Genomic DNA, 13,946 nt, shown 5'->3' with positions numbered 1-13,946 from the left:
GCCTTCGGCTCGGGTCATGATCTCAGGGTCCTGGGATCGAGTCCCTCATTGGGCTCTCTGCTCGGTGGGGAGCCTGCTTCATCCTCTCTCTCTCTCTCTCTGCCTGTCTCTCTGCCTACTTGTGATCTCTCTCTGCCAAATAAATAAATAAAATCTTTTTAAAAAAGTGTAGGCCTTTAGCTCTAATTAGAGAAATAGGGTTTGGCTAGGCTTCTTGAATGAAAGGGTGTAACATTGTGTTCTTAGTGAAATCGTGCCGTTAGGATTGCTCTATACATTTTGGTCACAGCACCTTTGGGCTCTAAAGACAGAATTAGTCAATTATTTTGCCTCAGGAAGGATTTAAGAACAACCTAGCCATAACAAATTGGAGCTATCTTTGGTTCCAGAGTTTAGGGAATTACTATACGTATACTGCTAAAGCTTCCCCGATAAGGGATAAGTATAAATTCTTCTTCCATAGGAGCTCAGTTTAGGAACAAGAATTAACTTGGAGTTTGGATAAATCTGACTCAATTAAAACAATATCACACAATGCATAAAATAGAAAAGGAAAGAAATTGTTCTACTAGAAATGCCTACAAAAGAGACTTCCTCTCTCCTTTGGCCACATTCACTTTTAGAAGGAGGAATTCAGAGTGGCAGTGATTGCAAGAATCCTCGAATGCTTCTTTGCTCAGGGAGCACCAGTTGAACAGATATCAGTCCTAGGTAACTGGAATTTAATCTGAATGACCACTGTTTCCTGTCCTTCCATTTCTGGTTAATAAGGCTTTTCCTGATAGACTTTACCTTTAAGTTAGGAGCAAAAAAAAAAAAAAAATTTTTAAATTCCAAACTATAGTGTAAAGACCAAGTTAGTAGCTTGATCTCAGATCCCTTGATGTTCTATTTGCTTGTCTGTCAATGAATTTATTGCTAAGTAGTACCTACATCAGATTAGCCAAAGCAACTCAGATTTTATTAGTAAATTAGTTATGTTAACTCAAATTTTGACAGCTGTAATAAAATTTCAATATAACTTTTCATATTTCAGCTATTTATTAGCAGCTTTACTGAGATATGATTAACATACACTACATGTATTTAAATTATGCAATTTGACATATTTTGACACATGTATACACCTATGAAATCATGACCACAAACAAGGTAATGAACAAATCCATCACCCCAAAGTATCTTTTTGCCTTTTTGTATGCCTCCTTCATACCCCTTTCTTCCCATGCTGAGCTCTAGACAATTATTGTTGTGCTTTTTGTCCCTCTATTTTAGCTTACATGTCTGAGAATCCTGTAAAAATGGTGTTACACCATATGTATTCATTTTTATGTGGCTTCTTTTTCCAAACATAATTGGGAATCATTGCCATTAGAGCATGCATAAGTAGTTAATTCCTTTTTTATTGTTGTGTAGTATGTAGAACAAACTACAGCTTTTCATTTTATCTGTGATAGACATTTAGGTTGTTTCCAGTTGCTGACTATCACAAATAAAGCTACTTTGAACACTGGTGTACAAATTCTGGTATGACATAGGCTTTTGCTTTTCTTGGGTAAATTCTTAGGAGTGGAATGGCTGGATTAAATATGGTAAGTATACATTTAACTTTTTAAGAAACTGTCAAAGTTGTTTATGACATTTTACATTCCCATCAGCTGTGTGTGACTATTCTAGTTCCTCCACATTCCTTCTTAGCTAACACTTAGTATGATCAATCTGTTAATTTTAGCCATACTAACATGTAATGTAGATATATGTATGTAAAATGTATATATGATTAACAGTTTATCATTGTGGTTTTAATTTGCATAATGATTAGTTATGTTGAGCATCTTTTCGTGTCCTATTTGTCACCCATATTTATTCTTTGGTGAAGCTTCTTTTCAAATATTTGCCCATTTTTTAATTAGTTGCCTGTTCTCTTATTTCGTTTTGAATTTGTTTTGATATATTTTGGACATAAGTCTTTTATCAAACATGCTTTGCATATATCTTCTCTTAGTCTATGGCTTGTCTTTTCATGCTCTTAAAATTGTCTTATAAAGAACAGAAGTTTAAAATTTTGATGTAGTCCAACTTAGCAATTTGCTCTTTTCTTTCACTGATTATGTTTTTAGTAGCATATCTAAGAGTTTCTTGTCTAACCCAAGGTCACAAAGATTTTCTCCTAGAATTTAGGTTTATGATCCATTAATTTTTGTATGTGGTACAAAGTAGGATCCCCATTCATATTTTTGAATTTGGATATTCAATTGTTCCAGCAACATGTGTTGAAAAAATTACCCTTTGTTAAATTGTCTTTGCACCCTTGTAGAAAATCATTTGTTTCATATATGTGCCTATTTCTGGATTCTGTATTCTGTTTAACTTATCTGTCTTACTGTGAATGCCATCTGGATTGTGTAGCTCTATAATAAGTGTTAGAATCAGTAACCCTGATTGTATAGTTACTACACAGTAGTGTTGGGGCACTTGGGTGGGTGTTTCAGTTGGTTAAGCAAGTTGACTCTTGGTTTCAGCTCAGGTCATGATCTCAGAGTTGTGAGATTGAACCCCATGTCAAGGTTCCACACTCAGCATGGAGTTGACCTATCCCTCTCCCTTCTCTGGCCCTCTCCCTGCTCATGCATGTGTACTCACTCTCTCAAATAAATTAAAAAATCTTTTTTAAGAAATTAGGTAGTGTTAGTCCTTCAATTTTGTTCTCCCTTTTCTATAGTGTTTTGGTTATTCTAGGTCATTTGCAATATGAACTTTAGAGTGAGTTTCTCAGTTTCTTTCTTTCTTTTTTTTTTTTAAAGGCAGTGCTATTGTTTTTAATGGTATTGAGTTGAATCTGTAATTTTGAGACAAATGACATTTTAGCAATATTAAGTTGTCTAAACCACAAACATCATATAGCTCTTGTTAATTTAGGTCTTCTCTTTTTTTCCCAGCAGTTGTAGGAGCCAATATACAGGTCTTTCACAACTTTAATCAGATTTATCTCTAAGCATTTCGTGTTTTTGATGGTGTTATATATGACATTTTTAAAGTTTCAATTTATTGCTAATAGGTAGAAATACAGTTGGCTTTTGTATATTGAGATATTATCATACAGCCTTGCTAAACTCACTTCATCCTGTAAATTTTTGAAGATTTCATTGAATTTCTATATAGATGAATATGTTGTTTATAAATAAAGACAGTTTTACTTCTTTCTTTCCATTGTGAATGATTTATATTTCTTTTTTGTCTGGCTGTGCTGGCTAAAACCTCCAGTACAGTGTTGAAATAAAATAATGTGTTCAAACTTCTATTTTTTTACCTAAGACTATGTTTCTTAGAAAAAATTTAGTCTTTCACTGTTAAATATAATGTTAGCTGTAGGTTTTCTCATAAATGCTCTTTATCAGGCCGAGCAAGTTCTTTCTTTTCCTAGTTTCTCGAATGTTTTTTTATCATGAAGGATATTAGATTTTGTCAAATGTTCTTTCTACATCTGCTGAAATGATCATGTGGATTTTGGTTTGTAGTCTGTTGATACAGTGTATAATACTATTTGATCTTTGGATATTAAACCAACCTTACATTCCTGGAAAAGCAGACAAATCATACTTGGTCATGGTATATAATTCTTTTTCTATGTTGCTGGATGTGGTTTTCTGGTAGGTTGTTGAGGATTTTTGCATCCATATTATTGAAGATATTGGTCTGTAGTTTTCTTGTATTTGTCTGGTTTCATATTAAGGTAATACTCATCTTACAAAAGTGTTTCTCTTTTTCTATCTTTTGGAATATTGGTAATAACAAAATATTGGTTTTAAGTCTTCTTTAAATATTTTATAATAATCATCAATGAAGCCATCTGTACCTGGGATTTATTTTATTTTATTTTATTTGTAGGTAGTTTTTTAGTGTTAATTTAATCTCTTTATTTACCATTTTTTTTCAAATTATTTCTTCTTGAATCATTTTTTATAGTTTTTATCTTTTCTAGAAATTTGTCTATTTTGTCTTATTTATTGGCATAGAATTCTTGATACTTTCTCTTGTAATCCTTTTTTTTTTTAAAGATTTTATTTATTTATTTGACAGAGAGAGATCACAAGTAGACGGAGAGGCAGGCAGAGAGAGAGAGGGAAGCAGGCTCCTTGCTGAGCAGAGAGCCCGATGTGGGACTCGATCCCAGGACCCTGAGATCATGACCTGAGCCGAAGGCAGCAGCTTAACCCACTGAGCCACCCAGGCGCCCTCTTGTAATCCTTTTTATTTCACTAGGTTCAATAGCAGTGTACCCAGTTTCATTATTGACCTCAGTAATTTGAGGCTCTTCATTTATTTTTCTTGGTCAGTCTAGCTAAAGCTTTGTCAGATTTGTTAATATTTTCAAGGAAATCACTTCTGATTTTACTGATTTTATCTATTGTTTTTCTATTGACTCTTTTATTTATTTCTACTCTAATACTTATTTTGTCCCTTCTGCTTACTTTGGTTTAGTTTGCTGTTCTTTTTCCAGTGTCATCAGTATAAGTTTAGGTTAATGATTTGCGATTTTTCTTCTTTTTTGATATAGGCATTTACAGCTATAAATTTCCCTTTAACCCACTGCTTTTGCTACATCCCATAGTTCTTGGTATGTTGTATCTTCATTTTCATTCATCTCAAAGTATTTTCTAAGTTGCCTTTTGATTACCTCTTTAACCCATTAGTAATTTAGGAGTATGTTGTTTGATTTCCACATAACTGTGAGTGTTCCATTTTTTATTATTAATTTCTAATTTCATTCTGTTGCATTTAGAGAATATACTCAGTATTATTTCAGTCCTTTTAAATTTTCTGAGATTTATTTTATGGCTTAACTAGCTGATAGCCATCTTAAAAAAAACCTCCATGAGCACATGAGAAGAATATTCTTCTGTTGTTAGGAGAAGTTTACAGATGCCTGTTGGGTCTAGTTGGTCTATAGTGTTGCTCAAGTTATCTCTTTCCTCATTGATCTTCTGCTGTTTGTTGTACACGTTACTGAAAGTGGAGTGTGTTGTTAATAGAAAACAAAGTGGAGTTCTGTTACTGTTGAGTTGTCTTTTTTACCCTTCATTTCTGTTAATTTTTGCTTCATGTGTGTCATGCTCTTTCATTAGGTGCATGTGTGTTTATAATTATAATCTTCCTGATGCATCAGCCCTCTCCTCATTACAAAATGTCCCTTATTATCTCTAGTAACTTTTTTTTTTTAAGATTTTATTTATTTATTTGACAGAGACCACAAGTGGGCAGAGAGGCAGGCGGGGTGGGGGGAGAAACAGGCTCCCTGCTGAGCAGAGAGCCCTATGCAGGGCTCAATCCCAGGACCCTAAGATCATGACCTGAGCTGAAGGCAGAGGCTTAACCCACTGAGCCACCCAGGTGCCCCTCTAGCAACATTTTTTGTTTTAAAATCTATTTTGTGTGATACTAGTATAGCTGCTCTGGTTTGGTTTTGGGGTGGGTTTTTTTGTTTTTTGTTTTTTGTTTTTGAGGTTGCTGTTTCCATGATATATCTTTCTCCATCCTTTCATTTTCAATTTACTTGTCTCTTTGAATTTAGTCTGTTTTGTGTATTCACAAATTGCTAAATTGGATCTTGTTTTCTTAACTTAGTCTGACAACCGTTGCCTTTTGGGTAAGTTTCTTAATCTACTCTCATTCAATTAATGTTATTAATATTATTGGATTTATGTCTGCTGTTTTACTTTTTATTTTCAATATGTCTCATGTCTTTTTTGTTCCTCTGTACTACTTTTTTACTTTCTTTTGCGTTAAATGAATATTTTACATTGTAGCATTTTAATTTCTTTTTTTTTTAAAGATTTTATTTATTTATTTGACAGAGAGAGATCACAAGTAGGCAGAGATGCGGGCAGAGAGAGAGGAGGAAGCCGGCTCCCTGCTGAGCAGAGAGCCGGATGCGGGGCTCAATCCGAGGACCCTGGGACCATGACCTGAGCTGAAGGCAGAGGCTTTAACCCACTGAGCCACCCAGGCGCCCCGCATTTTAATTTCTTTAGTGACTTTTTTTCACTGTATTTTTCAAGGTATTTCCATAGTGCTTACCCTAGGACATCTTCATTTATCAGAATCAACTTCAAATTTATACTAACCTAATTCTAGTGAGACAAAGAACTGTAATTCCTACATAGCTCTATCCCTCTTTACCCCTTTTTGTAACATTATTATAATATATATTATATATATAAATGTTATAAATGCAACAATTCATTGTTATAATTATGACTTTATAAAATTTTGTGATTTGTAAAGAAAGAGAAAAAAGCAAGTGTATGTTTATAGATTTTGTTATATTAATCTTATTTACCCTTCCCAATTCTCTTCATTTGTTCCTGTGGATTTGAGTTACCATCTGTTGCTCCCACTCATCTCCTTTTTGCTATTTCCAGATATGTATATTATATACCTATTGTCTTATATAATTATTTTTTAAATCAGTGAAGAGAAGAAAGGAGAAGAAATATTTGTCCAGATTGTCTTTTATAATGTGTAATTACCTTTATTGATGCTATTTGTTTTCTCATGTGGATTCATTTTACCACTTGGGGTCATTTGCTTTCAGTGTGAAAAACTTCCTCTGGTATTTCTTAGCAGGCATGCTAACAACAAATTCTCTCCATTTTTGTTTACCTGGGAATGTTTTTATTTAATTTTATTTTGGGGAAAGATAGCTTTGCTAGATATAGGATTCTTGGTTGACACTTTTTTCTTTGTACGCTTTGAATATATTATTCCACTGCTTCTGGCCTCCATTTTTTCCGATAAGAGGACAGCTAATAATCTTCTTGGGGTTACCTTGTAAGTGAAGAGTCATTTTTCTCTTGTTCCTTTTAATATTTTCTCATTGTCTTTGACTTTCAGCATGTTTCTATTTATGAATTTTTTCATGTTTATCCTAATTGGAAGCCACTGAGCCTCCTGAAAATGCAGATAAATGTTTTTCAGTAAATTTGGGAAGTTTTCAGCCATTATTTTTTCAAGTATGTTTTCTGGTTTTTTTCTCTCTCTTGTCCTTCTAGTATTCCCATTATGCATATGTTAGTGTTTTTAATGGTGTCCCACATTTCTTTGAGGCTTTTTCATTTTTCTTCATCCTTTTTTCTTTGTTTTTTTTTTTTTTAAGATTTTTTATTTATTTATTTGACAGAGAGAAATCACAAGTAAGCAGAGAGGCAGGCAGAGAGAGAGGAGGAAGCAGGCTCCCCACTGAGCAGAAAGCCCGATGTGGGGCTCGAACCCAGGACCTGGGATCATGACCTGAGCCGAAGGCAGCGGCTTAACCCACTGAGCCACCCAGGCGCCCCCTTTTTTCTTTGTTTTATTCAGCCTTCATACTCTCTATTGATCTCTTCAGGTTTATTAATTCTTTCTTCTGCATCATGAATCTGTTGAACCCCTCTGGTAAATTTTTCATTTCAGTTATTGTACTTTTCAAGTCCATAACTTCTGTTTGGTTCTTTTTTATAACTTCTGTCTCTTTATTGATATTCTCTATTTGATATGCTGTTGTTATCATACCTTCCTGTACTTTTTAGATTATGGTTTCTTTCTGTTAACATTTTTATAATGACTGATTAGAAGTCTTTGTTAAATCCAACATTTAGTCATTCTCACAGATGTTTTCTGTTGCTTTATTTGTTTTGGTGTATGTGTCATACTCTACTGTTTTTCCATATGTGTCAATTTTTGGTTGGACTGGACGTTATAGATAGTTTGAAAGATGTAGCAACTCTGTGTACTGGCTCCCACCTTCTCTTAGGCTTATTATTGTTATTTGCTTCCTTATTTAGCTACTGGCTAGAATGTTTTAGTGGAGGTTATTTTTCCTTACTGTAGTGTTAAACTTTTGATACTATACCACATGGACTGAGACCTTGGCAGGTCTCTCTTTGACTCTCTCTTTCCCTGTGCATACCTAGCTGTTAAGCTCCAGTTATTGCTGATTAATTATTATATTGTTTTCAGTGATGACTTAGAGCATAAATTGCTGTATAGACTAATCTAGTCAATTGTATGCTCCTTTGAAGGATAGTTTATGAAGTCAGTGTTTGAGTTTTATTCTGACTCTAGGAATGCTCTTCCTTACTATTTATTTTCCCAGTTCTCTTCTAAAAACTAGCCAGCCTGTAATTCAGCCTGTATCCCCAGTGACTCTACCAATTTACTTTCAACTGCTTTTTACCACTACCTATACTGCCTTTAAAGTGCCCTTGAGCTTGAACTTCTCCATGTTCTGTTGTAAATGAAGTCATTTCCTTTGGAGGAGATTAGGAACCATCTGTTTTAGGCTTGCTTCTTTTCCCAGACAAAAATCTCCATGCCATAGGTCTGGATCTAGGGTGGGAACATAACTTTTCTCTGAATGACACCCTGGCTTTAGGAACTGAGGATTTAGCCAAGGTGGGCACATTAGCCTCATGCCTTTACAGCTTGTCTCTCCTGACATTAAGCCACTACCTTATAAGCCAGGCAGGGGTGATCAGGGTCCTACTAATCTCAGTGCCACCATGCCAAAGGTGGAGCCTCTGCCCCACCAGTACAGGCTAAGCGGAAGGGATTCCCCACCTCTTGGCTGCATTCACTCACAACTTAGCCTTAGCAAGAGATAGCTAAGGGCAAGATGAGAATGCTGATATCCTTGCCCTAACAAGAAGGTAGCCCTGTGGTTGGAGGCTATTGGGAGAGGGAGCCCTGTGTTCTTGGCTGCACAGTTTGGAGTGGAATCTGCATCTCACTGAGCTGGGAAGGGAGAGGAAGAAGGCAATCTTGGCTCACTTGCACAGACTCACCTTCCCCCCCCCCCATGTAATTGTCATAGATTTTACTGAATAGAGGGCTCTTTATTTGCTGCCTACATTTATGACCATTTCCAGATTTAAACAATTTTTTTAAAGATTTTTTATTTATTTGACAGACAGAGATCACAAGTAGGCAGAGAGGCAGGCAGAGAGAGAAAGGAGGAAGCAGGCTCCCCGCAGAGCAGAGAGCCCGATGTGGGGCTCGATCCCAGGACCCTGGGATCATGACCTGAGCCGAAGGCAGAGGCTTTAACCCACTGAGCCACCCAGGCTCCCCATAAACAATTTTTAAAAATACTTTTCACCTGGGACTGGATCCTCACATTGTCATTCCAGAAGTTGATTCTAGAATATTTATATTCAGGGGTGCCTGGGTGGCTTATTCAGTTAAGCATCTGACTTTAGCTCAGATCATGATCTCAGGGTCCTGGGATCAAGTCCCGCATCAGGCTCCCTGCTCAACAGGGAGGCCTGCTTCTCTTTCTGCCCCTCCCCCCACTCATGTGCTCTCATGCTCTCTCTCTCTCTCTCAAATAAATTTCTTTTTTTTTTAAGATTTTATTTATTTATTTGACAGAGATCACAAGTAGGCAGAGAGGCAGGCAGAGAGAGAGCGAGGAGGAAGCAGGTTCCCCGCCAAGCAGAGAGCCCGATGCGGGGCTCAATCCCAGGACCCCTGGATCATGACCCGAGCTGAAGGCAGAGGCTTTAACCCACTGAGCCACCCAGGTGCCCCTCAAATAAATTTCTTTTTAAAAAGAATATTACATTCAGTGAGACTTTTGATATAGTTATGTTTAAATCTGTCACATGGCATCTGTTTTCTTTTTCTCTCATCTCTTCTTTGTTCCCTTTTTCATTTTTTATGCTTTAGCTCCTTTGTTGGTTTATTAGCTACAATTCTTTTTACTTCCGTTTTGGCTTTAGAGTTTATAGTACGTATTTTTAACTTCTCCCCATCTACCTGTAAGTATTATTGTACCACATCATGTATACTATAAGAACCTCAAACTAGAATGCTTCCATTTCTCTACTCCTGACCTTTGTGTTATCATATATTTTACCTTTATCTAATGTTATAAATTCCACACTTGATTATTATTTTTGTTTAAGCAGTCAATTATCTTTTAAGTAGATTTAAATAGTAAGAAAATATTTTTCTCATGTAGTTACTATTTCTGCTTTTGTTTCCTTTATGTAGATCCTGATTGCCAATTGCTGTCATTTTTCTTCTGCCTGGAGGACTGTCTTTAACATTTCATGTATTGAAGGTCTTCTGTTGATAATGACTCCTTTTGACTTTTGGATGTCTGAAAAAAAGTTTATTTCACCTTCACTTTTGAAAGATATTCTTGCTAGATAATAGACTTCTTTGTTGTTGTTGTTGTTTTTTAAGATTTTATTTATTTATTTGACAGAGAGAGATCACAAGTAGGCAGAGTCAGGCAGAGAGGGGGAAGCAGCCTCCCTGCTGAGCAGAGAGCCCGATCGAGGGCTCGATCCCAGGACTCTGAGATCATGACCTGAGCTGAAGGCAGAGGCTTAACCCACTGAGCCACCCAGATGCCCCAGTAGACTTATATGTTGAAAGAGTTTTTTCCTTTGAGTAATTTAAAGATGTTGCTCTACTGTTTACTTGCTTGCACTGTTTAAATACACTGTTGTTCTTAACCTCATTCCTCTGTAAGTAATGAATCTTTTTTTTTTCTCCTTCTGGCTGCTTTTAAGATTTTATCTGGTTTTAAGCAATTTTGATTATGAGGAGCATTAGCTGATTTTTTTTCATGTTTCTTATGCTTAGGGGTTATTAAATTTCTTGACTCTCTGGGTTCCACATTTGAATCTCAGATGTGGAAAAATTTAAGCCATTATTTCTTCAAATGTTTTTTCTTCCCTTCTTTCCTTTTTGAACCTCTTATTTCACATGTATTGGATTGCTTGAAATAATTTCACAATTCACTGATGATCTGTTCATTTTTTAAAATTCTCTTTTCTCTGTGTTTCATTTTTATGCAGTACTTACTGCTTTGTCTTTGAATTTACTAATCTTTTTGATTGAAATGTCTAATCTCTAACTAATCCTATCCAGTGTATTCTTCATCTCATACATTGTAATTTTCATCTCTAGAATTTTGATTTTGGTCTTTCTAAAAATATTTTCCATGTCTCCACATAACTTTTGAACATGTGGAATATTATTGTAATAATTACTTTATGTCTTTATCTGCTAATGCTAACATTCTTACCAGTTCTCAGTCATTTTTAGTTCACTGCTCTATCTCTTCTGTCTGGGTTGTATTTTCCTACTTCTTTCTGGCCTATTAACTTTTTATTGAATCCCACACATTGTGAAATCTATCTGGTTGGATGCTGGATATTTTTGTATTCTTATAAATATTCTGTAGATTTATTCTAAGATACAGTTAAGTTCCTTGGAAATAATTTGATCCTTGTGGGTCTTGCTTTTAAGATTTGGTAAGCAGGATTGGAGCATGTGTTCAATCTAAGGCTATTTCCCACTCCCAAGGTAAGGCCATTCTGTACCCAGCCAATGCCCCACGAGTTTTGAAGTTTTCTAGTCTTGCTCTTGGGAACAGGTACTATTTCTGACCTTCGAGAATGCCAGGTGTCCTTACTTCTACTCTTCTCTGGTGGTTCTTTTCCTAGCCCTGGGTAATTTGCCCTCAAATATGGCCAACCACTACTCAGGTGAATACTTAAAGAGGACCCCCTGAAGATCTGCAAAGTTCTCTTTGTATTTCTTTCTTCTTCAGTATTTTGTCCTGGAAACTCTAGGCACTTTGCCTCCGTGGATTCTGCTATTTCTCCTCAACTCAGGGAGTCCATAGGCTTTGCCTGGATTCCCTCTCCCTGCACCATGACCTGGAAACTCCCAAGGCAGTGAGCTGGGACACTTGGAAGGCTCACCTCATTAATTTCTCACTTCTCAGGCATCACTGTACTTTGTTGGCTGATGTTTGGCTGTAAACCATTGCTCCATATATGTTGTATGTTTTTTGTTGGTTAGGGTAAGTCTAGTTCCTATTACTTCATCATGACCAAAAGCAGAAGTTCACATATTTCAGGTATTTTTCCTTCTTAATTTTTGTTTTATTTTGAATTTCAGGAGACTACCCACAAAGCCAGTGTTTTAGTGAGTGGTAAAATTAAGGTAGAAAACGGTCAGATTTATCAAAATCCAGTCACCTGGCTCAAGGATCTTCTAGGAGGCGACAGTTATGTGACTTGGAATTATGCTTGGAGTAAGGTGGGTAATTCTTAAGTTTATCTGTAACTTCATGTTCAAATGGAAAGGTACCTATTTTTTTATGATAAGACTACTTTTTAAGAAATCTGAAGTTCTCCAAGCTAGCTTTTGTCCTCATGTTCCTTCTACAATATGCTATGTGCTTTCTCCCACAACTCTTGTTTGCCACAAATCCCCAGGGACAGAGTTGGACAGCTGACAGCCTCTCCTTCTTTGGTCCTCATCTAGTCTCAGAAATTCAAATGCCCTCAATCTTCCCCTGTTATCCTCCCAAGTGATTTCAGGTCTTTGTGACTCCACATAGAAAATTTGAGACTTCTGGTGTGTTGACCATTTAGTTATATGTTAGTATTTTGATGCAATGAAGGATAACTTCCCCTAAAGACAAAGGAATGAGCAAGCAGCCTAAAACCCATGAAAGTTATGGTGTACTTTTGTTTGAACACAGTTTTATCCATCAGTTGCCACCCCCCCCCAAAAGAAATATTTTTCATTCCAACTTCCTGGACTTAGTAGTCTTCCCCACAATTCTGTCTTTTGAGTTATAAACCCAGTTTAACCACCAATTTCAAGACTATTAATGACTGACACCCTTGAAGTCCAATGATCAGCCATCTCCAGATGTCCATGGCCACACTTAAGGGAACAGTCTTGGAATGATTCACTGAGGAAAGTGTGAATCCTCAGACATCCACCATTACTGTTAAACAGAACTACAAATCCCTTCAGCCTCCACTGTCCATTACAGTAAGCCTCAGTGCCTGAGTAATAAAAGGCAGTTTCTTCTCTTTTTTTGTCTCACTTAGCTCTGCTCACCATTCCTCGTAGCTCCTCCTCTCCTCCCTTCTCCGTAATCTGTTTTCTGGTATCCTAGACCTTTGTTGCAGGTGCTTCAAAAACTGTGTTTTAGTTCCTTCACTTAGATCAGTACATCTTAGATTGCCTCTACTTTATAGTCATTGGGGTTTTTTTTTCTTAAAGGTTTTTTCCTTGTTCATTTTCCACCCCTGGAGTCACCAGACCATCTGCTTTTCACCTGCTCAGTACTTTCCACAATTCATAAATCATAGGTACATGCTAGGAATTAACATTTTACCCTTGGAAATCCCTTTTTATTAAAAAGTTTCTTAAACTTGTGATAGATTATATCATTTTGCTATAATAGTCTACAGCATGAATATGGTACTGGTTTCTGTAGTTAAGTTTTTTTGAGCTTATCATGTCTCTGCTTAGTGTGCCCAGTGATGACTCACTTCTCCCACTCTTTTTCTTTATTGGAACTACTGCATTTTCTGCTTTTGAATAGCTGACTGTGACATCATTTGGCCCTCACTCTGTACTTAAGCCTCATTTATATATCACGTTGCCTCTGGTCTTTTCTCATCAGCCATGTCAGTTAGTCATATGGTTTAATACCTATGTGATAGGGAAGCCAAAGGCAAATGCAGGCACTACAATTAGGAGGATTCTTGGGTGTAAGATATTCATACAGATTATCTAAGTAGACTTAGGTTTTTTTTTTAATTATTATCCTAAACAGTTTTAAAAATTACCATAGGGGGCACCTGAGTGGCTCAGTTGGTTGGGCAACTGCCTTTAGTTCAGGTCATGATCCTGGAGTCCCAGTATAGATTCCTGCATCAGGCTCCCTGCTCAGCGGGGAGTCTGCTTCTCCCTCTGACCCTCCCCACTTTCATGCTCTCTCTCTCATGCTCTCTCTCTCATTCTCGCTCTCTCAAATAAATAAATAAAATCTTTAAAAATAAGAATTACCATAGGGATTCATGTACCTCTAACAAATCCCCTAGACTGAGAAACACTACCCTGGTGAGAGTTTTCACAATATT

General features: G+C 36.5%; 1 protein-coding gene across 2 annotated transcripts in view; it reads left to right on the top strand.

The window, feature by feature from the left end:
- Positions 1-13,946, top strand: part of ANKRD31 (ankyrin repeat domain 31) — a 155,205-nt gene that overhangs the window by 123,851 nt on the left and 17,408 nt on the right. For both annotated transcript variants that reach the window (XM_047730792.1, XM_047730791.1), the window contains exon 23: positions 11,959-12,099. In XM_047730792.1, coding sequence (XP_047586748.1) covers positions 11,959-12,099 — 141 coding nt within the window. The remainder of the gene's footprint in view (positions 1-11,958; positions 12,100-13,946) is intronic.

The sequence above is a fragment of the Lutra lutra genome, chromosome 5 (genome assembly GCF_902655055.1).
Source record: "Lutra lutra chromosome 5, mLutLut1.2, whole genome shotgun sequence".
NCBI lineage: Eukaryota > Metazoa > Chordata > Mammalia > Carnivora > Mustelidae > Lutra > Lutra lutra.
This window is presented reverse-complemented; position numbering and strand designations above follow the sequence as displayed.